The sequence below is a fragment of the Azolla caroliniana genome, unplaced genomic scaffold (genome assembly GCF_043228905.1).
Source record: "Azolla caroliniana isolate FFs.n. ecotype wild unplaced genomic scaffold, voAzoCaro1.0.p SCAF_17, whole genome shotgun sequence".
NCBI classification, from domain to species: domain Eukaryota; kingdom Viridiplantae; phylum Streptophyta; class Polypodiopsida; order Salviniales; family Salviniaceae; genus Azolla; species Azolla caroliniana.
Genome location: NW_028230452.1, coordinates 5,776,666 through 5,804,534, shown reverse-complemented (window position 1 = coordinate 5,804,534; position 27,869 = coordinate 5,776,666). Strand labels below are relative to the sequence as shown.

The 27,869-nt window shown below is 38.9% G+C and overlaps 3 protein-coding genes across 4 annotated transcripts; 2 read left to right on the top strand and 1 right to left on the bottom strand.

Moving 5' to 3' along the window:
- The first annotated feature begins 375 nt into the window (after positions 1-375).
- On the top strand, positions 376-5,357 carry HDR (4-hydroxy-3-methylbut-2-enyl diphosphate reductase). The gene is made up of 10 exons (XM_087333033.1): positions 376-776; positions 2,472-2,668; positions 2,834-3,016; positions 3,111-3,242; positions 3,344-3,418; positions 3,530-3,635; positions 3,735-3,829; positions 4,463-4,648; positions 4,779-4,865; positions 5,139-5,357. The coding sequence occupies exons 1-10, from the start codon at positions 428-430 to the stop codon at positions 5,208-5,210; spliced, it is 1,482 nt and encodes a 493-aa protein (XP_087189159.1). The 5' UTR covers positions 376-427; the 3' UTR covers positions 5,211-5,357.
- Positions 5,358-12,385: 7,028 nt separating this feature from the next.
- On the top strand, positions 12,386-15,188 carry LOC147852990 (transcription factor VOZ1-like). Of its 2 annotated transcripts, none has more exons than XM_087332931.1 (4): positions 12,386-12,617; positions 13,169-13,327; positions 13,469-13,988; positions 14,376-15,188. In XM_087332931.1, the coding sequence occupies exons 1-4, from the start codon at positions 12,420-12,422 to the stop codon at positions 14,939-14,941; spliced, it is 1,443 nt and encodes a 480-aa protein (XP_087189057.1). In that variant the 5' UTR covers positions 12,386-12,419; the 3' UTR covers positions 14,942-15,188. The 2 variants fall into 2 exon arrangements, with proteins under 2 accessions (XP_087189057.1, XP_087189058.1); XM_087332932.1 differs by having other exon boundaries at positions 12,387-12,617; positions 13,472-13,988.
- A 1,071-nt stretch (positions 15,189-16,259) lies between these two features.
- Positions 16,260-19,728, bottom strand: LOC147852989 (pentatricopeptide repeat-containing protein At5g27110-like). Its single transcript, XM_087332930.1, has one exon. It carries the CDS (start codon positions 19,615-19,617, stop codon positions 16,306-16,308), a length of 3,312 nt encoding a protein of 1,103 aa, XP_087189056.1. The 5' UTR covers positions 19,618-19,728; the 3' UTR covers positions 16,260-16,305.
- Between the last annotated feature and the right edge of the window lie 8,141 nt (positions 19,729-27,869).

The following is a 27,869-nucleotide window of genomic DNA, read 5'->3' as shown; positions in this document are numbered from 1 at the left end:
AAGTGTTCCCTCATCATCGGTAGTGAGTATGATCCAAAACCAACCAATAAACCTTGGCAGGTTTCTAGGCAAGTTCTTAATCGAGATGACAATTGCATTTGATCGATTCGGGGGAATATTTTTATATCTATTGATCATTCAAAGAAGAAAATAATGCTAGAAAATTAGGGGGAAAAAAAAGCAAATGATTGAAACAATGAGGTAATTAGAGAAGATTTATTGAGCAATAGAAAATAGGAAAAACATTTTATTTAAAAAAAATGGGCAATTGAGAAAATTAAAAGTTATTTATTACTGTGGCATTTTTCTTTTTGATTCAGATAAGAGACTTCAAGCTCTGTCTTTTTTAAGCCTTTCTAGTTTTGTTTGAGTTTTGCATTTGATCTGTTTCCTTCAACCAAAAAGACTCTGCAAAACCAAAAATCCAATGGACAGTGTCTGCACAAGCCCTCACATGATGACCATGGCCATGATGAGCAGAAACCCTCTCATCCTCCCTCTTGATCGCACTACCTCTGTCTTTTCTGCCTCTAAAGATCACCACCGCCTATGCTTAACTAGATTGAGGCGAGGATCTATGCCGGCGACAATTGTTCGTGGATCATCCGAGACCCATGTTCCATCTTCATCGGCTTCTCATGATTCTGAATTAAATGAACAATCCAACTTCGATTCCAAGTCCTTCCGCCGCACCCTGAACAAAAGCGAACTCTATAATCGTAGTGGGTTTGGCCACAAGCAGGAGATGCTTCAGCGCATTAATGAAGAATATACAAGTTAGTACTCTTCTTAAACACACACGCATGCATAAATTTATACACCTATATGTGTGTGTGTGTGTGTGTGTATTTTATGTACCTATATCTATGTATATTTGTTGTACCTTGAGAGAGAGATTTGGTGGTTTTCTCAAGTAACTTCTGCAGGCAACTTGTCCTCAGAGGATTCACTTTATTTCACTTAGTTTTACACTACCTTGTAAGATTTACCTTTCCATCAAATCCTCACTAGAGTATTAGGCACAACGATTGTGTTTTGTATTTTCATGGTGTTTCGATGTTCACAAATTCTTTACAAGAAAAAGGAAAGAGAGAGAGATGCAAATGATAAAACTTCTTGGCAAGAATAAAAAAGAAATTATACCGAGGTGAGATCTGATACCATGTCTTAACAAGGGAAAACTAAGGGAGATCCAGCAATTGTAAATCGAAGAAAAACAGAATGGATAATGCATCAAGCAGGAGTAGTATGAATGATGTGAGAGGCTGCTAGTAATAGTACTACTATTTGTCTAATGATGAAGGGAACTCATCTCATGAGATTCGTCCAGGTCTCTTTTGAACGACACAAACTATATGATTAGGTGCTTAAAAATCCTGTTGAGCAATTGCAGTTTATAGTGTGAAGAACCCTAAATTATGAAATGAAATTTTATGTTAACATCTTCAAATGGCTGATGATATATGAGAGACCAAAGTTCCATCCATGTGAATCATATAAAAGTCTGGTAAAGCAAAGCAATTGCACCTGATGTAATGAGGCTGTCATTACTGATTAAAGTGCAATGATATAGGAACCATGGATACAACTAATGTGGAGGATGTGAAGCAAAGAGAGTGTGTGTGAGAGAGATTGTATTGTCTTCCTCATTAGAGGTTAAGTGTGATCTCTGAGACAAAGAAATATTTTTATGGCATTAGATAGGCAAATAGTATATTAATGTAGCACACAAAATGTGGCCTATGGGGCAAAGTCTGAGAGAAAGGTTATGTGGCTCTTGTGATAGTCTCCTGATAGTTGACCTCTCTTGAGATGGTAGTTCCATGCGGGATTGTGAATTCAGTCAGAGTCAGGGGAAGAAGGCCCACATATGAATATGGTAGGAGCACTCAACAAGGATGCGAGTTTCATATTCCAGGGCTTTCATCTGTGCATTCGCAGATAGAGAGATCATATGTTCCTCGATAGGCCATTTACATTGGAGCTTGAAAAGAGAGCCAACATGAATTTCTGCACGGTGTTGATTGCTGACGTTGGGAGGAATGGTTTTGACATATGAAAATCTCTGACACACCTTGGGAGATCCCAGAGTAGGTGTCTGAACACTTGGACTCTTGTCATTCACCATACTCAGCACAGCTGGCTTCTTGTTGCAATAGCCTTCAGAATGGTTACAGCTGGCTGAAGGAAAGATTATAGCAATAGCCTTCAGAATGGTTACATTCTGTAAAAACAATTCCCTCATTTTCCTCCTCCAGAGGGAAATCAGCATTATGAGCCTTGTGTATGAAGCTCTGTATATATACCTAGCTTAGGTGTAGAAAGGGAGGGGGGTGGGGCTTGTGGCCTAGCTAAGTATGTACTGCCTCTCTTGCAGAAGCTTATAATACTTGTGGAAATAGTTAGAGAATTGTTTTAAGAATTTCTTGTGCAATATATTAGTATGATTTCGTATTTTAAAATGCCTGCAGGTGACATTATCAAAACACTCAAGGAGCATAACTATGAGTACACATGGGGCTCTGTCACTGTCAAGCTTGCGGAATCATTAGGTTTTTGCTGGGGTGTTGAACGTGCCGTGCAAATTGCTTATGAGGCTAGAAAACAATTCCCTGAGGAAAAGATCTGGATCACTAATGAAATTATTCACAACCCAACTGTGAACCAAGTAAGTATCATTAGGTATACCGGCCTTTTTGAAACTTGACTTTAACCATAGACTACTGCAAAGATGTGGAACTTTATTGTACCAAGTAGAATGCATAAATCTCTTCCAATATCCATTTATTTTGCCTTTGCAACAATAATACTAATGTTTAGTTATTCTCTCCAGAGGCTAGATGAGATGGGTATAACAATCATCCAGGCTGATAAGGAATTAGGAAAGGATTTTAATGTTGTTGATAAAGGGGATGTAGTCATTTTGCCTGCCTTTGGAGCATCTGTACAAGAAATGCATCTATTGAATGAGAAGCAAGTTCAGATTGTGGATACAACATGCCCTTGGGTTTCTAAGGTAAACTTATTTATATTAATCATCAGTATGCACTATATGAATTCTTTCTAGTCAGTTTTGAATATGTGCCTTTTCTACTTGGATGTGGTTGTAGGTATGGAATACCGTTGAAAAGCACAAGAAGTCTACATATACTTCTGTTATACATGGAAAGTATGCACATGAAGAGACAATTGCTACAGCTTCCTTCGCCGGAAAATATATTGTTGTCAAGGACATAAAAGAGGTATAAATCTAAGATGGGTTCTTCAGTATGCGTAATCACAGAAGTCTTTAATACCAGAGTACTCTTAGATGTATATAAATTGTTTGCTTAATATTGGCCAGGCAACCTATATTTGTGACTACATTCTTGGTGGAAAACTCAATGGGTCAAGTGGTACCAAAGAAGACTTACTTGAAGTAAGCAACTGAAAAGTAGTTGTACGCATATTGTTAAGTCGATAACAAGCTACTTGGGGTTTTTTATCAGGCCCTAGTGTTGAATTTAACTCGGTCTCTTTAACATTTCAGAAATTCAAAAATGCAGTTTCTTCAGGTTTTGATCCCGATGTGGATCTTGTCAGGGTAGGCATTGCCAATCAAACAACTATGCTAAAGGGAGAAACTGAAGATATAGGTGAGAGCTACAAACTATTCTTAATATATTTCTATTGTACAAGTACTTGGTTAGAGATTCCACAAACAATGCGCATCAACTGTTTTGTTTATTTGCTAGGCAAACTTCTTGAGAAGACCATGATGACTAAATTTGGGATTGAGAATATAAATGATCACTTCATGAGCTTCAACACTATTTGTGATGCAACTCAGGTGATTGTTTAAGAAGTTTGCTCCGCTCACTCTTACTTCAAGTGTTCTAGATTCTAGTCTCACATACAATAAATTTAGGACAAGAATGAATCAAAATAGGAAGGTTCACTTTTTCACCTAAAAAGAGAATTTTGTATTGGTTAATGCAAGTAAATTTCTCGATGCTTGTGAAAATCAAAGTTTTTAGAAATTTAGTTGCTAGCTTTACAAAGAATTGATTAAGTCATGAAAAGTGAATTGATTCAGGACATGAGAACAAGATGGATACGAACTTTCTCGATGCTTATGAAAATCAAAGTTTTTAGAAATTTAGTTGCTAGCTTTACAAAGAATTGATTAAGTCATGAAAAGTGAATTGATTCAGGACATGAGAACAAGATTGATATGAACAGGGAAAGCAGAAAGCAGAGTAATCAAAACCTGAAAACTGATGTTTAATGTTAATATAATACATTAAGCTGATGTTTAATGTAATATATTTTAAAATTTTAATATGGAAGATATTAAAATTTAATGAAAAGTGGCTTAATTTATATATTTGTTTTATGGTTTTGGGAAATTTAACATGGAAAAGAGGTTGTAATGAGCTAAATGTGTGAAATCTGAGGCTTAACTTATACCTCTAAACTATAGGAGAGACAAGATGCAATGTACAAATTGGTCAAGGAAAAAGTGGACTTAATTTTGGTTGTTGGAGGATGGAATTCCAGCAATACATCACATTTACAAGAAATTTCCGAACTAAATGGCATACCTTCATATTGGATCGACAGTGAGAAAAGAATAGGTCCAGGAAACAAAATTGCATATAAGCTCAGTGTGAGTAGTTTAAACACTTTTTTGAGTTTTTTCCTCTCTTCTTTCCAAGGTGTGAGTAGTGAATATTTTGCTCAAAATGCAAACTATATTTTCAAGTCAAATTATTATTGATTGAGCACACTTCATGCAGCATGGAGAATATATTGAGAAAGATAATTGGCTGCCCAAGGGCCCGGTAACTATTGGGGTTACTTCTGGAGCATCCACACCTGACAAGGTAAGTAGATTTCACACTAAAATATCTTGCTAACCTTTTGGTGTTTGAAAAATTACCAAAATACCTGTATATAGTACTAAAGTCTTGAAGATGAAAGGGTAGCATGGTTTTTTTGGGGAACCAATGGGGCTTTTTTTCCTTAAATAATGATACAATGTTAATGTGAAAGGTACCACAAATATAGGTTATAAATTTTACTTTTGTTTTGTATCTTGTGATATTGTGCGGGGTAATTAGACATTAATCTCTAGATTCTTTGATGACAATTGGCAGGTAGTGGAAGATGTATTAAATCTCGTATTCCAAATGAAGCAGGAAGAGCTTTCATTGTCCATGTCAAGATGAACCTAATATATTTCTACCTTATCCATGTTCAAAAACATTTTGAATTCCTCTAATTATTCTACGGTCAACCATATCTCTTGTAATTGTGAATTGTAAGTCAATTTGGTATATGGCAATTATTCTAAGATACCTATATTTTTATGAGAATCTAGAATATGTGGAGATTGCCTCAAAAATCAAAATGACCTTATATTAAGCCACAAAAATTTGTAAGCGTCTCTAAAGCAGATGGCTATGTATCTTTCTTCTATCTAATATAAGTTAACTAAATTAAAATTTTCAGAAAGATTAAGTATACCTTTTCTATGCGAGACATGTATCACAAACATTAGTGTGCTATCTTCTAAATTGTCCCTAACTTAAGTAGTACAAAAATCACAAGTGTTACAGTTTGTTGTAAAGTACATGATCAAGCTTCAACCAATTTTAGAGCTTACCAAAATATCACAATTTGATGAGCTAGAAAATTCCTTTCACTATTAAGCCATGGAATCTACTAAACCTACCAACTATATTTGCATGAACTTATTATCAAGAAGAAAGAAAAGCTCAATGTCTTTCATGGCAAAGGTTTGTGAATAATCCATTCCATATGTTTGTGTATAACCCTTTGCCACTAATCTTCCCTCATATCTCTCAAGAAATCCATCTTCTTCATGTTTTACAATGAACACCCTTTCACAATCAATTGCTTTCTTTTACTTTGGTAAGCTAGCAAGTTCCCACTTCTAGTTCTTCTCCAAAGCTTACATTCCAACATTCATAGAGCTTGTTTCCAATTCTAATGCTAATGCTATTTAGGCTTGTGAGAAAGCATTCATGGAAGAAAATTTTTGGTCTCCTTGTGGACATTAAAAAAACTATTCTACCCTATCTTCCCCTCTAGTTGTCCAGCCGAATATACATAACACCATATTCCATTAGTTTCTTGTATTGATTCTTTCATCAACCCATAGATGCTTTGTATTAAGAGACAAAGTAATATTGACAAGGCAAACTTATACATGATTTGATGCCAATGAATGCTTAAAGCTTATATTTTGGTGGTATAAAAGACATATTCTTTCTCAAGGAAGCATAGAATGGAGAAAGACTTATTGGCTTGATCCTCCAATAGTTAAATCTCATTACATAAAACCAGGTGAGGCGCACAATTCCCCTGTTCCCAAAGCCGTTGTCGTGAAGGATTCCGGCCATAAAGAGAAACAAGGCCAAGCGTGCGCGAACGGGTGTGTGCACCGATACACATGAATCAAGAAACATGTACAAACATAATGTAAATAGCATAGGACTGGTAAGTACTAGGTAGTAGGAATCAAAGGGTACTTTAAAGTCCCACACGCATAGAGAGAATGCGGGGATTTGATGTGAAGAAATCAAAAGGGGGGATCTCTGACACCGATCACGATGTAACAGTCTCCCCTTGTGCTATAAAAGGGGAGGCTTGAGCCTGTTTTAGGCATCCGATTTTGGGAGGACGAAGTGTTGTCGGTTCGTGGGTTGAGCTCTCTCTCTCTCTCTCTCTCTCTCTCTCTCTCTCTCTTTGTGGTAAAAGCACACAATTATATTAATTGTATGTAAAATCCACTTAGTTACAACATTTCTTAGTCTCCTTACCTATCATATGCCTATGTAGGGAGAGGGACGTTCTATAATGCTACTAAAAAACCTGAATATGCATTTGAGGAAATGATCCCCACATGCTCTAACATCCAAAAATTCCACATGACAATACCTTTAAGCTTCTTTATATATGCTTTCACCCCATGTCTATTATCAAACATAAAAGCATTACACATATTCCAATTGTGTTATAGACCCCAATAATGTAAAAATTGGAACAATATCTCCATCTCATCATTTGATCCATTTTGAACATATTGAGAAAAAACCCATTGTTGAGGTCTCAAACAACAACGGGTTAAAACTTGACAAATGTCCAATAAGTACTTCCAAATGGTACACGCTATAGGACATTTAATGAACCTATGTGTACTATCCTCCAATGGAACGGTGCAAAAGAAACAAGTGCCAGACTCTCTCTCTTTTTTATCGTAATTAGCTTACCCTAGTGGTAAGTTGTTAACACTACAAGCATTGCGTCTTGGGTTTGAAACCCAATTTTTCTCATTTTTCTCTATTATATACTTCATATATATCTCTTAATTCACTAGATGCCACTGTGAAATGTAAGGGTTGAACCCATGACCATCTGGTCTCCATTGGGCAACCTTACCAATTGAGCTACGTCCATCTCTCTCCCTTTCTCTCTCTTTTTTCGTAAATCAATGTTTGTTATTAAAACAAAATGATAATACACCCCTTGCTATCTTCACTACTTCATAAATAGTGATAGTGCAAGGGGAACCCTCTCAAGTGTTGTAAAACTAGATGACATAAGTCTATCTCCTCTTCGGACAAGATCCCCATACAACATAGTTGTGAAAATTGCCAAATTAATTTCCCTTTCATCCTATGGATTTGTTGTGTTATCCCATGAAGTCCATCAAACAAGAACTCATTTCTCATGGTCCAATTAAACCACATCCCCCAATATCTAAGGTAATAAAAAACCACCTTATATGATGGTGTGGGCATAACTTTATCCTCATCCATAAAAACTCATTTATAAGGTGACAAAATATTCCCTGTTATCGATGCCCAATTTTTTGACATAATCACCCAAATGGCCTTAGCAACCGAACATGTAATGAACCTATGTCTGGCATATTCTTCAAACACCGTACAGAAAAAACATGTCCCATTTGAAATATGTCTTCATTTTAAGGCCATCGCCAAAGGCAACCCACCAACTATGGCACGCCAAAGAAACACTTTTGCTCAGAATGGAAGATGAGACTGCCACCCTGCATCTAAAACTCTATGCCACCACTTTACATTTCTAGTAATGCTCCATGTATCCAACACCTTATTTTCTAACCAAGCTCTATCTTCAACCAACTTATGGTACACATAATTAGTGTGCACCACATAAATCGATTTCCCATTACCAAATGACCAATCTTTCCATGGTTCCTCGACCACCAACTCTGGATTTGGGAAAACTCATGTAGGCAATGCCAATATTGATTGCCAAATATACCCATATCCACGTGGTATATGAAACTTATTTCTGATTGTGCTAAAGGCCATCATTTTCCTACATGACTCTAAAATACCATCTTCTACAATTATCAAACCTAGCCTTGCCATTCGATTGAATTGTGAATTTAAACTTTCTTTTCCCTCCTAGTGTAATATCCTTGAAGCTGCTAACACCTCTGTTGCCAATGAATTTATATATTTTTTGCACTCAAGAGGCCTCCAATTAAACAACTTCAAACACTGTTGCCAAGAAAGCACCAATTGTTGAACCATACTAGATTCTGAACACTTAAATTGTCGGGTACTATTAACAACATGCCACCACGAAGTTGTAATTCTCGTTTTCCCATGGTAAATACCAACCTTTTCCACAAAATAAGTAATTATTTTTGCCCAAGGTTGGGTACCTATGCACATATCTTTCAAAAGATTGAATCTTCGGGCCACCATATGATCTTCTAAATTTAGTAAAGCAGCACCCCCTAACCGTTTTGGGGTACAAATATTGTTCCATGATACCCAACTCATACCAAGGTTTGTGTCTTTCTTCCATAGTGTATATTTAAGTGAACGAGCTAAATGATCAAGTGATTTCTTTGTCCACGGTAACAATGGCAAAAAATAAGAAATCACTGGAATCATTATAGCTTGTACCACTTTGAGATGAAGTACTAAACGACCATGCTTGAGACTTCCAATACATAAATTTGTCCAAAATGGTTCCCGATATCCGATTCAAACTTTGTGATGATGAGATATCAACACCAATAGGGTAACCTAAGTGCCGACACACATTCCCTTGATCTAATATTTGGCCACCCCATCCAAGATCCACAAGATCACTCTCAGTGCATCTAACAAGCATCGACTTCTGCATATTTATATGTAATCCTGATGCCAATGCGAACACATTCCACACCTCCATGGCTTTAGCTATGTTATCAGGTGTTGCTTTGAGAAATAAAAATGAATCATCAGCCAATGCTTGGGCAATCAAATGTTTCCCTGATGGTAGAGCTAATCCAACTATTTCCCCACGTGTCGCCAACTCATGCATCCTCACCAAAATCGGGTGTGTAGCAATTGCAAATAATAGTGGACTCAATGGGCATCCTTGTCTAAGTGATCTTTTCAATGGTATTGCCTTAGTAATTCCAGCATTTAACATAACGTGTGAGACTGCACCTAATCCCACCAAAAATGATATTCGAGACATCCTTTCCCCAAAACCCATATGAGACATAAGTTGAGTAATAAAAGACCAACTTACATGATCATATGCCTTCTCGATGTCGAGTTGTATCATTACAATTTGTTGTTTGGATTCCTTTGCATAATCCACTGCCATTTGCACATTCAAAATATTATGCAGGATGTCCCTTCTCTTAATAAACCCATATTGCATTGGATGGACCATCGACGACAACACCTTTTGAAGTCTATTTGCAATTACTTTGGCAAAAATCTTATACATCCCACCCATTAATGATATCACTCTCCATTGAGCAAAAGACGTAGGAGGTGCAACTTTTGGTATAAGTTTAACCAGACTAAGTTTCCATGAATCCGGCATTTTACCAGAACTCCATATTTCTTGGAATATAATTGTTAGAGGGGCTTTGAGTTCATGTAAAAAGGTTTTAAAAAACTCATTTGTAATGCCATCCCAACCCGGGCTTTTATCACTTGCAAGATGTGATAATACATATTCCACCTCCTCCTTTATATCCTCCTCTAATGCAATCATATCATGTTGCCCACCACTCACCTTGATTGAGTTAAATAGCATCGAGTGCGCCTGTGTTATGCCGTGAAATGTTTAACACAATTATCAATAATCACTTGTGGGTTTGTATTCAAAGTTCCATCAATCTCTACATTTACCACATTCATTCTAGCATGAGATGCCTGCAATCCATGGTAAAACTTATGTGAATTATAGTTGTGATCATGTACTTCATTTTTCATAGCCATCACTCGTGATTTTTGATAACTGCGAACCTCTAATACTTGTAAGGAATGTGACAATATCTCTTGAATATCCAACAACACATCATCCAATGGAATCTTTACTAACAATGCATTACATCTATCTAGAAAGTGTTGTAACAAACTCATCTTTTGTTTATGGATAGATGCTTGATAAATTCCATAATATCGTGTAAACTGTTGAATATTGGAAAGACAAATATCCCATGACGAAACACCGTGGACATTGACTTGTGTTGTAAACTCCCCCACCAATTGTCCCATAGCATGCTTAAATTTATCATGTCCAAGAAAAGATGAATTCAATCTCAATGGTTGTCTCCCCAATAAAGCTCTAAAACCATCCACAATTTGATGTGTGCATACCTTACGACATCCATCATAAACAAATCCCATACCTCTCGTTCAGGAGCATCCATCAAGCCATGCATTGAAGTAGATTGGCCCACCTCAGAACACATATTAAAATCCCCTAACTATAACGTATTTTAAATTATAGCTGCAACCTACCATCACTACCAATTAAAAACATCACTAAACCAAACACGTGCTTCCTCTCCCATCCATTCAATTAAATGTTAAACCCTATGTGTACGATCAATAGGAAAAGTAGGAATGCATTTTGTAAAAAAGAACCACAACATATCATATTTTTTGCATTTAATTGCTTGAAAGTCCATTTGAGTTAAGTTATCATAATTCTCAATTAAGCTAACATATCATATTTCCCCATAGCAATCTAGTGTTGCACCCAAAATTTTGAAACTTTATAGGTTGTATCATGTCCTCAACCATCTCAACATATTTGTAAATTTCTCTTTTGATTTACAATTGCATGTCCATAGTACAAATAAGTAATGATCAAGAGAGAGAGAGAGAGAGAGTGAGTGGAAGGATAGACATATATGGACATTGTGTCATGACTTGTATGCAAACACTCTTCTTTCTAGATAGAAAACATTTGAGAGAAGGTAAAGTTTGATACTACCATCCCCACATAAACCCTATGTCATAAAAGTTATGATGCATGGAATGCACATCACTCCATATTTTCATCACCATTGACCATTCAAATATCATGACTTTTTGAATGGCACACGTGGAGAGAGCATCACACCTACAAACTCTTGCCCCACCTGGGAGTTGAAGATGAAGAGAAGCTCACACTATGATGTTAAAGTATAAGCTATTGTCGAAGGATCCTCGTTCTCGTCAATCAAATGAAGCATACAATTTTTTGACATAGAAAAATTGACATGTGCAACAAACGAACCATCAAAATACTACTTCTATGTTAGCAACAAAGTGTTTGTTTGCAACACCATTCACAAGTTGCGAAGTTCATGTTACTTGCCTCATAAGGGCGACAATACATCATCTTCTTATTCTCTATGGTCCAGTGAGGGCAGCTGCCCCCGTCCATTCTTCTCTAATTTTGTGATGGGACCAATAATTGTAACCAAGTACATTTGGCGCCATGCATCATCTTGGTCTTCATGGGCCCATTTTATCACAAAGTTAACTTCTTACAACTCCCATGTTATTAGACATGAGGGTCAATTCTCGAGCAAGGCAAATGTGAAGTAGGGTTCGACATGAGAGAGAGAGAGACACACACACACACACACACACACAGGGTGACGTCTCACCACTTCCCATGAACTCAAACAAGGGTGACTTCTCAAGCAATTCAGGGCTTTGTGGTTCAATACAAACACACACACACATACATGACATAAGGACATGGACATATACACAAACCAACAAATGGACACCAGCACTCACGGATGGACATAAGCAAACACACCTGGACATTGGTAGAGTCTACACAAAACAAATCAACATTGGGCAACCTGACCAACTGAGCTACATCCATCCATCTCGGGCTCCTGCTGGGGCTTTTTCTAGGGCTCTTGCGCTCTCTCTCACTCTCTCTCTCTGGCTTTTTTTATCGATTGTAGCGTGAAATTGACGCACGTGATTAAATAAACCTAAACAGAGAAAACATTTCTAAAGCCCTAATTCCTGCTCTCTGCTCTCTTTTAGGGTTGCTTTCCTGAACTTTTAGGGTTCCTGCTCTCTGTCTCTGTCTCTGTCTCTGCTCTCTCTTTCTCTATGGCCCGGAAGTCTTTCAAAGCTGAAGCCAAGGATCGCGTCAATGACCTACAGGGTGTCTTCTCCGAGCTCCAGAACGCCAGGAGAGAGTGCAGGACCTCAGACCTTGCCATCCTCGAAGAACAGCTCCACCTCATGCTTCGAGAATGGAAGTCCGAGCTCCATAACCCCTCCTCTTCTTCTGCCACGTCTTCCCTGGTAAGGTCCTTTGTATCAAAGCTGGCTTCCCTGTGCATCGAAATTGCATCTTGTGCAGAAAGCATCTCTTGACTTATTGTTTCGATTGTGTTGCTTCATATATCGAAGTGATCACTCGGCGAATCTTCGTTTGGATCTAGGACTAAGTGTTGCACACATTTGCATGGATTCAAACTTATCTCTTCAAGTAAAGAAGGAATTTGTAGGATTTCTGCATCGATTTCATGATATTGCTTCATTCAAATAAAAGATCTATAGGCATGTCGCTCCATGAATATAAAATCAAGGTTGCATACGTTTTGGTTTGATCCTTTCATGTACTAAAATTCGTTAGGCACATCTCTTATGGCTTCATGCAAATAAAGGATTTCCAGGACACTTTTTTGCACTGTTGCAACTGTATTGATTCATTAATAAAGGATCCCTTGTTGAGGTTCTTTAGACGTGCTAAAGAACTGATTGTTTGATCACTCAATCGTCTACTTTTTACAAGTTTGTCAACTCATTTTTTGTTTTCCCTGAGGTGTGTAAAAAGGTCTCATTTCTTGCAGGTAGCAACCCCAAGCTCTTCTGAGTTGTCAAGTGACATGAAAAGGCTTCTTCAATTAACTGAAGAAGATGATGATGCCAGCAGTAGCCTCGCAGCTTGCCTAACACAACCAATTTTAGGCAGCCATCAGAATCAGTTGTCTTACTGCAGTACTGAAGAGGTAAAAAGCTAACAGTGAAGTATCTATATAGATTAAAGAACATATGAAATTAACACTTTTTGATATGTTTTCAAGATTATTTTCTATTAATAATCTCTAGTAAGGATGAGTTATAACTTATTATGTGTATATTTTACCCAGCAGCTGTACACTGTCAATGCCATGCATGTTCATGAGCAAACACCAGAGGAGGAAGTGGTAGAAAGGCTGCTGAGATCAGAGACCATAGCAGAATCTTCACCACTTTGTGATGAGTCTTTGGATGCACAATTAAGAATGCCATCGTTTTCCATACAAGAACCATTTGTGCCGAAAGTTCTTTTCAGTGGCATAGGTTATGCACAAGATGAAATTCATATGTCACTTCCAAAAATGTCATTTTCTTCACCATCTGCTTTCCTAGGACCTAAATGTGCTCTCTGGGATTGTCCTCGACCTGCTAATGGATTAGATTTGTATCAAGATTATTGTAGTGCTTTTCATGCAAGCTTAGCTATAAGTGAAGGTGTAATTGCAAAGACTCCTGTTGTGAGGCCAGGTGGAATCAATTTAAAGGATGGACCTCTTTTCTCTGCCTTATCTGCAAAAAGCCAACATAAATTGGTTGGAATCCCTGAATGTGAAGGCGCAGCCACATCAAAGTCACCATGGAATGCTCATGGTATATTTATAAGTTCTTTTAGCCATTTTTCTACTCTCTTTCGTAGGAGGGTGTGAGTATGAGAGAGAAAGAGTTGGTAAGGTCTGGTGCGGATCGGAAGCTCATGCACACAGAGTCCTTGCGGTGTTCTAGTAAAATCATGGCTCATCACTAAAGTCCAAACCAAATATGAAAAATAAAAGAGAGAAAGACACCAAATGGATGTAGTGCTGTTGGTAAGTTTTTCGGCAGGGACCACAAGGTGTCTCAGAGCTCTATATTTCCCAACAACATCCAATAAAAGATAGTGCAATATTTTCGATTTAATGAGTGCTTAAATATAAAATTTCAAAACCTTGGAATGATTTGGTGTTAATTGTGCTTTAAAATTCTTTTTTTTTGTTGCAGACCTATTTGATATTTCTGTACTTTATGGAGAAGCTATAAGAGAATGGCTTTTCTTTGATAAACCACGAAGAGCTTTCGAGAGTGGAACAAGAAAGCAGAGGTCTCTGCCTGATTACAATGGACGTGGCTGGCATGAATCAAGGAAACAGATAATTAAAGAATTAGGTGGTCTTAAAAGGTCGTATTACATGGATCCACAGCCAGATTCACAGTTTGAGTGGCACTTGTATGAATATGAAATCATGGATTACAATGCATGTGCTCTTTACCGGTTGGAATTAAAGCAAGTAAACATGAACAAAAAAGGTAGTAAACAAAGGCTTCATCATGAGCAAGTCAGAGCTTTAGAGAATGAAATTGGCAGGCTTCCTTCAGATCTTTCAGTATATGATAAAAAGATGTCATTTGCACCAGAAGAAGTGAAAAGAACCAGTAGACGTAGAGAAAAGGTAAACTATAGTAATAAACGAAACTCAGTTACAATGGAGAGTCCAATTCTGATTCAGAACATAAAGTCTCTTGATTTTAGTTTGGAAGATGTGAGCACTTATTTGGCGACTCCATAGTAAAAGTTTGCGAAAACTCAATACTAAAAGATGGTGAAAATTTTTTACTTGTTCGAAGAGGCTGGAATTTTTGACTATCCATACAAAGGGACAAGCTTCTCTTGATCAACACTACTTACTATAAGATAATGTTTATACTAATACCTGTATAACTTTCATATTGGGAACCTCTAATATAAACCTAACCCAGCTAGCTGGTAAATTATTTCATGAAGAATATAAATGTTAAGAGATCATCTTGCTTTCTTATGTGCAAAATGGTCAAATATTAATGACAGCTCCCAACCAATCCATAGAATAGCTTTGTAAAACAATAAAGAAGAATTTACATAAATCTTTTTGAAGGGCTGGAAGACAATTTATTTAGCAGAAAAAATACAGCAAATACAGCTCATGAGAACCTGAGCTCTGTATAGTCTATGCCTCAAATTACTAATTCACTGTATATGCCTAGATGTATTATTAATCCACTCATCATACAGTGTATTAATTCACTGTATGCCTCAAATTATTTCCTGGTTTTGTATCCTTGCAGTGACCTTAAAACCAGCTTCTTATTGCCTTAAGGATATTGCATGCATCCATGACCGCTCAATAGAATATGTTCCCTATCAAAATTGGAAAGCACAAATAAGAATCCGAAATTTCAGATAACTTGCCTGGAAAATCACACAGATTGATTACAAATCTCATCATATAACTTTCTCTGGCATGAACCAAAGCAAACTAAAATAACTAGCATGATTAAGAAAATGCCACCTCAAATGCATGCTCATTGGTTTCATGCCAGATTTGTTCCCTGTTTGTTTCCAAACTTTACAAAATATACATTGCCTCTCTTTACTAGTATTGTACCTTCAAGTACCAAAGAGCAAATGTAATATAAGAATCAGGATTGGTGGAAAATAAGAGAATTAATCAATCTAGCCCAAAATTGTATCTCTAAAATTAGGCATCACATATTAAAGGAATTTATCAATGCTTACACATAGGAAGCAGAAACTCCTGCTGAGAAGGCAGTCTTCTGTCAAAAATGTCAATGCTAAAAATTCAATAAAGAATATTGTGTCAGCTTGTACAAATTCTGGATGAAGAATATGACGTACATCAACCTGTTTTGGTATGTGTAGATCATGTCCGGGATAAAAGATTCTCAGTTTATAACTTGTGGAGTTTATGCCTCTGCAGAATTCACAGATTTTCAAACATACATTGGGGACTGATATTTCCCATGCTCTGGTTTCTTGATCATATATTGGGCATCGATGTTCCCACGCTCTGCATATATTATATATATATATATATATATATATATATATATATATTCAACATTTAATTGTTTGCTCTTGACAGTCTGATCATATCTACATGTAATCCTCTGCACATATATTTGACATTGAGATGAATGTTGAAGCTTCTTTCTTGCTATAATTGACTGCATAATCAAAAGCCCACCGGGCAAGATCTATATTCTTCCATTTACGACAAGAACTTAACACGCTACTCCATGACACACGATTAGGTTGGAGTGGCATCTTCTCCAAGAAGATCTCAAGGTTGTCAAGCTGACCAGCGCGACCAAGAAGATCAATGATACAATTAAAATGATCTATAGTTAGTAGAGAGGCATGGTATCGACTTGAAGCAACAAAATACTGTTGACCTGTATCCATTAGGCCAACATGGTTACAAAGGGTAAGAAGACTAAGCAATGTAGTTCCATTTGGTTCAATCCCATCTGTTTTCATTCTTTCCAATGATTCACACACATAGTAACCCTGTCCTTGATTAGCATACGCTGCAAGCAACACATTCCATGATATAATGTCTCGATCCAAGAGGTCGTCAAAGACCATCCGAGCCTCCACTAGTGAACCACATTTAGAGTACATATCAACCAAAGTGTTTCCAATGAAAGGATCAGTTTCATACTCCTCATTGACAATATTAACATGTAATTGTTGACCTATTTGTAGAGCTCCAAGATTGCCACATGCTTTCAAACTGCAGACATATGTAATTTCATTAGGTGATACTCCCTCTTGATGCATCTGAATCAAACATTTAAGGGCATCTTCACCATCTCCATGCTCCAAATAACCAGAAATCAGCGTATTCCATGCTACTATATCTCGAACAAGCAACTTGCCAGATGTAGCACGTGCTTCCTTGTGCAAGCCACATTTAACATATAGATCTACCAAATTACCACCAACAAAAACATCTCTTTCAAGTGCCCTTTTAACAACCTCGGAATGTATCTCTTGGCCCTGATGTATGTCTCCTACAGTTCCACAAGCCTTCAGAATAGAGCTGAAAGTTACACCATCAGGCACGATACCCTCTAAACTCATTTGTTCCATGCATTTCAATGCTTCAATACTCTGACCACGTTCAGCATAACCCCACATGAGGGCATTGAAAGAGACATCATCTCTCGTAGGCAATTGGTCAAAAACATTACATGCTTCAACCAGGAAACCACACTTTGCATACATATCCACCAAACTACTGCCAATTGGTTGCTCCATAAGAATACCTTGCTTGATGATTGCAGCATGTAAGATCTGACCTTTTCCTATGGCTCTTACACTGCCACATGCCTTCATGCCACAGAGGAAAGTGGCTACATTTGGAGAGAAACCCTTCGATAGCATCTCTTCGAAACAATTTAATGCTTCTGCACCAAAACCATGATCTGCATAGCCTGAGATTTTTGCAGTCCACGAGGCTACGTCTTGATCAGGCAGTTCATCAAACAATTCACATGCTTCTATAAGCAAGCCACACTTAAAATACATATCAATCAATGTATTTCCAATGCATAAATCTATTTCATATCCCTCCATTGCAATTTCTGCATGGATTTTCTGTCCACTAGAAATTTCACCCAAGCAGCTGCATGCTTTTAAGCTGCATATGAATGTGACAGCATCTGGAAGGATAGAATCCTCTAGCATTTGATTTATGCATGTCAGAGCTTCTTCACCTAACCCATGTTCCACAAAACCTGCAAGCAAAGCATTCCATGAGACAACATCTCTAAAAGGCATATCTCTAATGACTTCATATGCTTCGACAAGAAGTCCACATTGTCCGTACATATCAACTAAGCCATTACCAATGAAAATATCCCTTTCAAACTTCTCCTTGATGATATGAAAATGAAGATTTTGACCTTTTCTTGCATCTTTTTGACTACTTGCTGCTTTGAGGCAACCAACAAATGTTATCACATCTGGGGACACCCCCCTGTCTTGCATTTGTTTGAAGCATGTTAGTGCTTTGGTGTGGAACCCATGTTCGATATATCCAGTGATAAGTGCTGTCCATGACACTACACTTTGGATAGACAATCTATTGAAGACATCATGAGCTTCCCAAAAAAGCCCACATTTGGAATACATGTCCACCAAAGCATTCCCAAGAGAGGGTAGTCCTTCAAGCCCACGTTTGAAAATTTCGATGTGTATTTGCTGGCCCCTATCTTCATCAGAACCAACAATAGAAGAACCTTTCAAGCTGCAAAGGAATGTGACAGCATCAGGGCACACACCCTCAAATTGCATCTGACACAGTAAGCTAAGAACTCCTTTCCCATGCAAATTCTCAGCATAGAGTGTGATATAGGTATTCCATGTTATTGCATTTCTAGATGAAAGCTGGCTGAATATTACTTGTGCTTCTATAACACAACCACATTTTCCATACATATCTACCAAAGCACTGCCAACGGAAACATCCATTTCAAATCCTTGTTTTACAATTCCAGCATGTGCTTCATGTGCTTTTTCTATATCAGCTATACTTTGAAAACCTTTCAGGCAACAGAGATATGTAACAGCATTCGGAGATAATCCCTCTGATCTCATCCGTACCAAGCAATTCATTGCTTCTATATTGAAACCCTTTTCAGAATACCCTCCAATTAATGCTGTCCATAGAACCACATCATGAACTAGAAAGCTATTGAAGACAACAATTGCATCCAGAAGAGAACCACATTTGATATACATATCTACCAAAGTACTACCAAGAAAACTGTCTACCTCAAACCCTTCCTCAACAATGTGAAAATACAACTTTTGGCCCTCATTAAGGTCCTTTGACCTTCCACAGGATTTCACTAGAGCCTGTAGCCTAGAACTATGTGATTCTACACACTCCTCTAATGTGAGGCCCGCATACCCATCCTCGTCTGTACATTTGATTAGCTTGTTTAGGACTTGGAAACCATCAAAGCATTCTGAGAACTTCTGAACGAGATGCATTTTGATCATGTAGATAGTGTTCAAACCAAAGTAATATATGAAAATCTGCATATGTTTGGCCTCATTTCTCGCATTTTCAGTTTCTAAGGTTGTAAAAACGATGGATATAAAGCAATCCAACAACGGCAGCTCCATCATCACATCCGATAAAGGATTACAGAAATTGAAGACATCAAAAGAGCAGCCACGATAGGGAAATCTTTGTTCCAAGCATGCATTTCTACGCGGCTCGTTAAGCATAGTAGAAATGGAGCATATATGAAAAACACAGGAATAAACCCTAATCATGAAAGGCGTGGTGGTGTTGCGATGTTGCCATTGCGTGGTGGCAGCGATGGGTTTGCAAAGGCCTAAGGTTAAAGGTTTTTGACAGAGAGTACAGGTGCCCAACAATAATCTGATCATGCTACTCGGCACAGAAAATGGTAGCCACTCTCATGGGTTAAGGCTGGGAGGCAGGCTGCTGCTGCTGCTGCTGCTTGCTTTGCTCCTACCATCATTCCTAACCGATAAGCAGACAGACAGAGTCTCACACTTTTAAATCTCTCTGTACAACTACTACTGCATAATACATATACATAGTTTTAATATGTATGCATACATACATACATACATACATACATTATACATTATACATTATACATACATAGACGTGTCTATCTGCTACCAAATCATAAAGAGGCCTTCTTGGACGTGTTTATCTGCTACCAAATCATAAAGAGGCCTTCTTAGACGTGCCTATCCGCTACCAAATCATATAGAGGCCTTCTTGGCGTGGGAATCGTGGCTACGGACAGTGCAAGTCGCTCAATCTGAGGGCGCGTGCAATCTGCACCTTCCGATTTGGGATTAAGAAACAATGCGCGAATAAAAAAGCTGTCAGAGGTCGCTCAACTCTGACACTTTGGTTGCCCAACCACTATTCAGTTTCCCAACTACCTAATGTGGTCACCCATCCTGCCTAATGTGGTCATCCAACCTACCTTATGTGGTCGCCCGACCACTATTCAGTCTTCTAACTACCTAATCCAACAGACAAAGCAGGTGCCCAACCGACCCTAGCCACCAAGTAAGTATTGTGGTCGCCCAACCTAATGTATGAAACCCTGAGACTTATCATTTCTCACATTTTTAAACGAGATTGTCTGGGTTTTTTGCCAAGAAAAAGGTTTTCCGCCAGACCATTGTCGATTGTGTGCATTCGTCACATATGCCATCACCACCTACTTAATTCCTAGGTATGTATTTTATTTGTTTCTACTTTTTCTACAAGTTGTTTTGCTGTAAATCATATTTTTCATGAAAATGGTTCCGAAACCGAATAGGGTGTCCTTGATTTCCTTTGCTTGATTTAGGGTTAACTTTAGGTTTTGGTTGATTTTAGATTTTTGCTTTTGCTTGATTAAAGATAATATTGGGTGTGCTTGATTATTGATTTCAGAAAATGTTTGATTTTTTATTTAGGGTTTGGTTGATTTTTTATTATTTCTTTTGCTTGATTTGGGCTTTAGGTTTTGGTTGATTTTAGATTTTTGCTTTTGCTTGATCATGTAGATGGTTGTTAGGTCCAAGTACAAAGAGTGGTTTGATTGCAATAACGGTGACATATATCCGAGTGAAGGGAGGTATGTCACGAATAAATTTTGATAGCTAGTGGTAATGATTAGTGATGCATGTATGGTTACCGATGATTTGTTTCCAGGGTTTTCGCTAGAAGATTTTGGAGTTGTACATCCGATATGTTTGCGGGTGGAGAGAGGTTGGACTAGGCAATGGTGGTTTCTCCACCTTGAATTCACCCCATACATGGCATGGCATCATTTGAGGAAGATGCTCCTCCAAATGATAGGTTGATGTAGTTCATTGTATTAGCTCAATTTTCTTGTAAATATGGTCTGACAAATCTAACACATACTCTCAACACTAGATTGTGAGGTCCCAAACTGGTTGTATAGGGTTGGGCTACATGGAAACACACTTACGCAAGAGACATGACATTGACATAGTGTTTCCATGAGGGATGAGGATAGAGGAGGAAGGTACTTGGGGGCATGCTTCAACAACTATGAGTGCCAGAGATTGCTAAAGCATTTCATGGACCCCGAAATCAAGTACCACAGAAATCGGCAATCATATGTCAGAACCAAGAGAAATGATAGAGTGGTAGATGAAAGATGTAAAGAGATCACGAGAAGAATGAAGATGGATAAGAGAAGAATGAATGTATTAGTAAGATAGAATGATGATGGATACAAGAAAGGTGACGAAAGCTTAAGACTGGTGTTGATTCGAATTGGTTTGAGAAGAATTGTATGTCCATATTTATAGGTTCCTATGGAATAGCCTAGTGATTTCTATAATGTTCTAGAATGTTCTAGACCTAGAATATTCTAAGATGTTCTAGGATATTCTAGGATATTCTAGAATGTTCTAGAATGTTCCAGAACATTTACAATAATCAATCAATTACAAGAAGTAGCTTTTATTATTTTATGATTATCCTAATGGTTAGGTTCTTGATTATGTATTACAAGGTCTTGGGTTCAAGCCCAAGTGAAGCCATGATGCTTATGTATTCATGACACTATCTCCCCTTCGAGAACGATGAATATTCATGACACTATCTCCCTTTCGAGAACGACGAGTGGAAGTCGTTGTTAACAATGTAAGGCCCGGTTTGTTTGGATAACGGCGATGGATGTCTTTGACAAGAGCTTGAGCATTAGAAACATTATTGACGGGTTCCCAAGTGCATCACTCATAGGATAGCCAACCCAATCAACCAGATAATAGGGCTTATTCTGCACAATCTTCGAATCAAGAATAGCATCTACCTCGTATTCAGGGCCATCAACATGTTGGACAGAGGGCGGAGGTGGTACGACACAATTAGGAATAGAAGAGGTGCGACAAGGTTCCAAAAGAGAGCTATGAAAGACTGGGTGAAGCCGCATGTGTGCTGGAAGATTAAGAAGAAAGGTGGCATCATTAATACGCGCAGTGGTGAGAAAAGGACCTAAACGCTGATATTCGAGATTCTCACATGGTCGGGTAGTCTTGATGTGACGACGAAGCAACCATACTTGGTCACCAACCTTAAAAGAAGACTTAAGACGATGGCGATCAACGTTGGTCTTATGTTGTGCTTGAGCTATCTGAAGATGTGAAGATAACGTTAACTGGATTCAATGTAGTCGATGAAGATGATGCTCAGCACTAGGGTTTCGTGCAACCTTGGGAAGATCCAAGATACACCATTGAGGATGGTTACTGGTGTAGGCAAAGAAAGGTGTAACCTTGGTAGAAGAGTGTACCGTGTTATTGTATGCAAACTCAACAAGATGTAGAATATTGCTCCAATCATGTTGTTGATAACTGATGAAGCATTGAAGATATTGCTCGAGCGTTTGATTTGTGCGCTTTGTTTGTCCGTCGGTTTGTGAATGATAAGCCGAAGATAGTTTGCAGGAGATTTTGAGGCCTACCCATAGGTGCTTCCAAAAGTGAGAGATAAATTGAGGACCACGATCAGTAATTATATCGTCTAGAAGACCATGATGGCAAAATACTTCACGCATAACGATATCTGCGGTTTCCTAACTATTGATACTCTTTACACATGGTAAAAAATGTGTTATCTTGGTAAACCGATCCACTACTGTTAAAATGGTATCAAATCCTTTTGAAGGTGGACAATCTGTAATGAAATCCATAGAAATAGACTGCCATGGCTTGGTTGGAGGCGGTAATGGTTGTAACAAGCCATAAGGATGATGCTTGGGTATTTTGGCTTGACAACAAGTGTCACATGTACGAACAAAATCTTCGACAAATTTTTGCAAATGAGGCCACCAAAACGAGTGCTTCACCAACTCCATGGTTTTGGCAATACCAAAATGTCTAGCCATAGGGGCATCATGACAATGCTGTAATACTTGAAAGCGGGGTGATCCATCAGGGACGTAAAGGAGATTCTTGTAAAAGAGTAAGCCATCTTGCCACTTGAATTCTTGATAATGTTGAGACGAATCTTGCAATGTGGAGCAAGATGCGTGGCTTGGACTAATGTGGGCTGAGACATCCTTAGCGAAATCATCAGAGTGAAGTTGTTGCCGAATAGTATCAACAAGGTGTGAATCAAGCGGCGTCGCATAAACTGTTGTTGCTTGTAGCTTTGATGGTCCTAGTAGAATTTGCTTTTGGTTGTCGAAGGCCGGATCTCCAGGACGAGGTGCGAGATATGACCGTCGAGATAGAGCATCTGGCTTTCCTTGTTGCTTCCCAGGGCGGAAAATGATCTTGAAATCAAAACGAGTTAGAAACTGTGCCCACCAAGCTTGTCTCCTATTTAACACTCGAGCCGTTTGAAAATACGTAAGATTTTTGTGATCACTATAAATGATTATTTGATGAGGCGATCCTTCCAAGAAATGTCGCCATTGCTCGAAAGAGTCAACTAGAACTACTAACTCCTTGTCATGCACCTCATAGTTTATCTCCGCAGTAGTAAATTTTCTCGAGTGAAATGCGACTGGATGAGACTGCCCGTCCTTGCCTGGTTGGGATAGGATACTCCCCAATGCAAAGTCTGACGCATCCAATTCAATGGTAAATGCCTTTTTGGGATCAATAGTCCAAACAAACGCTTGATTATTCTTGGTGAATTGGGTGAGAGGCAACACAATCTTTGAATAATTTCGTATCAATTTGCGATAGAAATTAGCAAACCCGAGGAAACATTGAACGTCTAGAACAGAACGTGGGGGTTGCCATTCCAATATTGTTTTGACTTTTGCTGGATCCATGAAGTTACCCTTCGATGAAATAGTATAACCCAAGAATTCGACTTCTTCGTTGTCAAAACTGCACTTCTTAAGTTTGGCATACAAACCATACTTTCTTAAGCATTCAAGTACTTTCTGGACATGTATATCATGCTCCTCCTGTGTTTTAGAGTAAATCAACATATCATCTAAATAGATTATCAGAAAGATATCCAGAAAATCCTAGAAAATGTCATTTGCCATATGTTGAAAAACGACGGGTGCATTTGTGAGCCTGAAAGGCATGACTGTATACGCGAAATGACCATACTGAGTGCGAAATGCCTTTTTTCACTCATCTCCCGGTTGAATGCTAACAAGATTATATGCACCCCTTAAATCAATCTTTGTAAAATGTTTTGCCCCACCAATGCGCACCAAAAGACTGGAGATTAAAGGAAGAGCATGCCTATTTCTTATGGTGACTTTATTTAATCCTTGATAGTCCATGACCAAATGAAGCGATCCATCCTTTTTCTTCACAAAAAATATAGGAGCACCGGCTGGAGATTTTGAATGTCGAATAAACCGATGTGCAAGATTCTCCTCAATGTATTCTCGAAGAACCTCAAGCTCAGTTGGTAATAGATTGTAGATCGGACCCCACGACGGCTCTTTTCCTGGTTGGAGGTCAATGGGACAATCGTATGGCCGATGCTTTGTGTTGAGCGGCAAGCTCAACTGGAGCCGGATCGGCTGAATAAGCCTGAGCCGGCAAGTGAGACGAATCGGTAAGCCGTGAGCAACCGAGCCGGCAAGCAACAGAGTGTTTTATATATTTTTGAATATAGCTTTGAGGTTCTGCTCTCTCTGTCTCTCCCGTGTACTCTGTTTATTCTCTACTTTCTCTGTTTTCTAACGCTTCCGCAAGTAATTGTTTACATGGTATAAGAGCACGAGGGTTGAGAACCTCAACAGCCAACAAACGCTTGAAAGCAAACCCTAACAGACAAAGAAGTGATGGATAGAGGAATGGCTAGCTCGCTCCTTGTGGAGAAACTCGACAGATCCAACTACGCATCTTGGTCGTACAAGATGCACCAGTACCTGCTTGGGCATGGCTACTGGAGTTTCGTCGAAGGAGCCAACGAAACAGCACGTGATGTGGCACACAAGGATTTCCCAGTGTGGGAACAATCGACAAGCAGAGTGATGTACTGCTTCGCGTCCAGTGTCGGACACCAGCTGCTGAGCCACATCCGAGATGCCAAGATGCTAAAGGAGGCTTGGGGAAACCTGAAGAATGTTCTCGCCGCGAGCACTACAACCTAGAAGCTGCAACTCCGACAGGAGTTGAGCAATGTCCGACAAAAGGACATGTCGGTGGTAGTTTACACGGCCCGGATCAAAGAGATCTGTGACTCGCTTGCCTCTATCAACGTTACCGTAGAGGAAGACGAGATGGTACAGGTCTGTCTTGGGGGCCTGGTGTCTAAGTTCAGAGCGTTCCGAACGACGGTATGTACAAGGGAGAATACACCATCATTTTTCGACTTACAGTCGATGCTCCTTGTAGAGGAGAACCACGCCGGTGCGTCAACTAGCGCACCCATTGACAACCAGATGCTGTACACGGAAGCAGATCGGTTCCGTGGGCGTGGTGGACGAGGCGGGTCAGCACGCAATGGAGGCGGCCGGCAAGACCAGGAACAAAGGCCACTGCCCTCTCTTCTCCGCCGTTCATTGCCCTCTCTTCTTCGCCTCTTGCGGGTCACGTTGTTGCCGACCGCTCCCCATCGGGTTGCCGGCATACCCACTCCGGTTTCGCGTATCCGTACATCTCCAATAGAGCTCCCTCAAAGGACTCCCATGACTCGTGAGCTTCTTGAAGCTCCTTGACCTCTTTGTGCATCGATACGGCCGCCACTCAATGAAAATATTCTAGACACATCACTTCGTCCACGCCCCTCCTCGTCATCTCGGCTTTGTACGCTTCCAAGAACCTCGAGACTTCGTCCCCGTTGAATCGGCTGACTCGATCAACCACCCTCTCGATGGCTTGTTGAGCCGCATCTTGCCTCGCCTTCTTCCGTCGGGCATCCATTACAATCTTCGCCATCATCTCTGCAAAGTCAAAGTCTTCGTCTTCCATCTCTGTCCTCCCTTGCCGCCTCTTCATGTCGGGTTCACCAAATTATGTCGCATTATTATGCGCTTGCGTGTAGAAGGGGCAGGACCACGGAGGTCTCGGACGAGGGAGTAGAGGAGAAGGAATAAGACACAAAATCGAAGCTTAGCTCAAGAGGAGAAGAGGAAGAATAGTACATAAACATAGAATAGAATAGAATCAAGATACACCCACAAACACGTTCGCGTTCACAAGTGGAAGGATCGCGCATAAATGGAAGGAGAAGGGAAATTTTAGGGGTTTTTCAATGATTTTACAAAACACATTGATACCAGTATCATACAAGTTCAAACATACTATGAAAAAGGTTAAAAATCCACTATTTTCGTGATTTAGAAGTAACTAAAAAAAGACGAATTTCAAAAACATACATTCTCAATTTATATCACAAACTTTACAACCAATGTTATTTTATAAGAAACGATTTTTGGGAAATCATAAGAATTCAAAACACATGATTTTATATTACTCGATTTGTTACAAGCGGAATGTAGTTACACTTAATAGCCAAATATACATTCATGATCACTCCTTTACGGAGAATCACTACTATAACTAATATACAATGACGATTCCTCCTCATCATCCTCGGATGTACCAATCAGTGCATTATCTTCGTCATAAACCAAATGGTTTGACTCTAGATTATATGTAGCAGATCTCGTTTGCCTTTGACTCGAGCCACCTTGTAGACCTGGTAATTTTTCTTTTATTATATCTATTGTTGACTTCCTTAATCGTCCGGCTTTTGTAAGTGTGAAGTCGTACACGATGATATCCACATCAGAGATATCAAGGGTCGAGGTGTTACGAATGTTTCGCTTCCTCTTCCTACCTCCCCTTCTTGTTTGGCATTCAATCATCTCCAATGTATACTTACCTGTAAAAGCATTTGCACTTCTAGTGTTGTACCAATGAACATTTATAGACTTGATCGTGTTATCTATTTCATGCATTAGCACTTCTAGAATTTTACCAACCCAAAATTGGTGGCCATGTGAGTTCTCATCAGCCGGCGTTGCAATCAACATCCCCGCGGTGAGCTCTTGCAAATTTCCTTGCCATCTAGCTTCGGCTGCTTTGGTCATCCTTGGTCCCACATAAATGTCTCTTTGTTGTGGATGGACCAAGCTGTCATTAATCGCATTTACTAGTCGCTCCGGACTTCTATTTACGCGATCATGTTGCAGCGACCATGTGAATGGCGTTTCCAAATTCCAATTATCAACAGATACACAATTGTCTATAATTTCTTTCTGATCACTATAAAATACATCCCACCATGACGTGTCTTGTTGTGCGGCATATTTCTTGGCGGCCTCAATATGTTTTCTTTTTTCTTCTAAGGCTTGGAGCCATGACCGTTTTTGTTCTAATACCAAGTCGCTCTGCAACTGTCCTTTCTTCTCAATTGGCATTTGCTTAGCTCCATGGACAATTGTACTCGGCATACAAAGTAATAACTGGCAACCACCTTCAGGTTCCCATGTTGTAGAAGATGAATATTGTTTAGCATACAAAAGTGTAGAACCACTTATTCCATTTTTCTTTATCAAAAAAATGTGATTGAAACTTATATTGTTTAACTGAGCAAGCACTTTAACATTCCCACCACCCCCATCTAATATATATCTCTTAAAGTCATATACCTCCTTCAAGTGTAACACTTTTGGGCGTGGTGTATATGCATCACAAATGACATCAAA

What these genes read in the sequence shown, in the direction of transcription:
- LOC147852989 (XM_087332930.1), bottom strand. Translation starts at nt 19,617, where the DNA reads ATGATCAGATTATTGTTGGGCACCTGTACTCTCTGTCAAAAACCTTTA.
- HDR (XM_087333033.1), top strand. Translation starts at nt 428, where the DNA reads ATGGACAGTGTCTGCACAAGCCCTCACATGATGACCATGGCCATGATG. An exon ending in TTGTCAAGGACATAAAAGAG is followed by an intron (nt 3,243 to 3,343) that starts GTATAAATCTAA and finishes AATATTGGCCAG; the next exon opens with GCAACCTATATTTGTGACTA. An exon ending in CCAAAGAAGACTTACTTGAA is followed by an intron (nt 3,419 to 3,529) that starts GTAAGCAACTGA and finishes TTAACATTTCAG; the next exon opens with AAATTCAAAAATGCAGTTTC.
- LOC147852990 (XM_087332931.1), top strand. Translation starts at nt 12,420, where the DNA reads ATGGCCCGGAAGTCTTTCAAAGCTGAAGCCAAGGATCGCGTCAATGAC. An exon ending in CTTCTGCCACGTCTTCCCTG is followed by an intron (nt 12,618 to 13,168) that starts GTAAGGTCCTTT and finishes CATTTCTTGCAG; the next exon opens with GTAGCAACCCCAAGCTCTTC. An exon ending in CTTACTGCAGTACTGAAGAG is followed by an intron (nt 13,328 to 13,468) that starts GTAAAAAGCTAA and finishes TATTTTACCCAG; the next exon opens with CAGCTGTACACTGTCAATGC.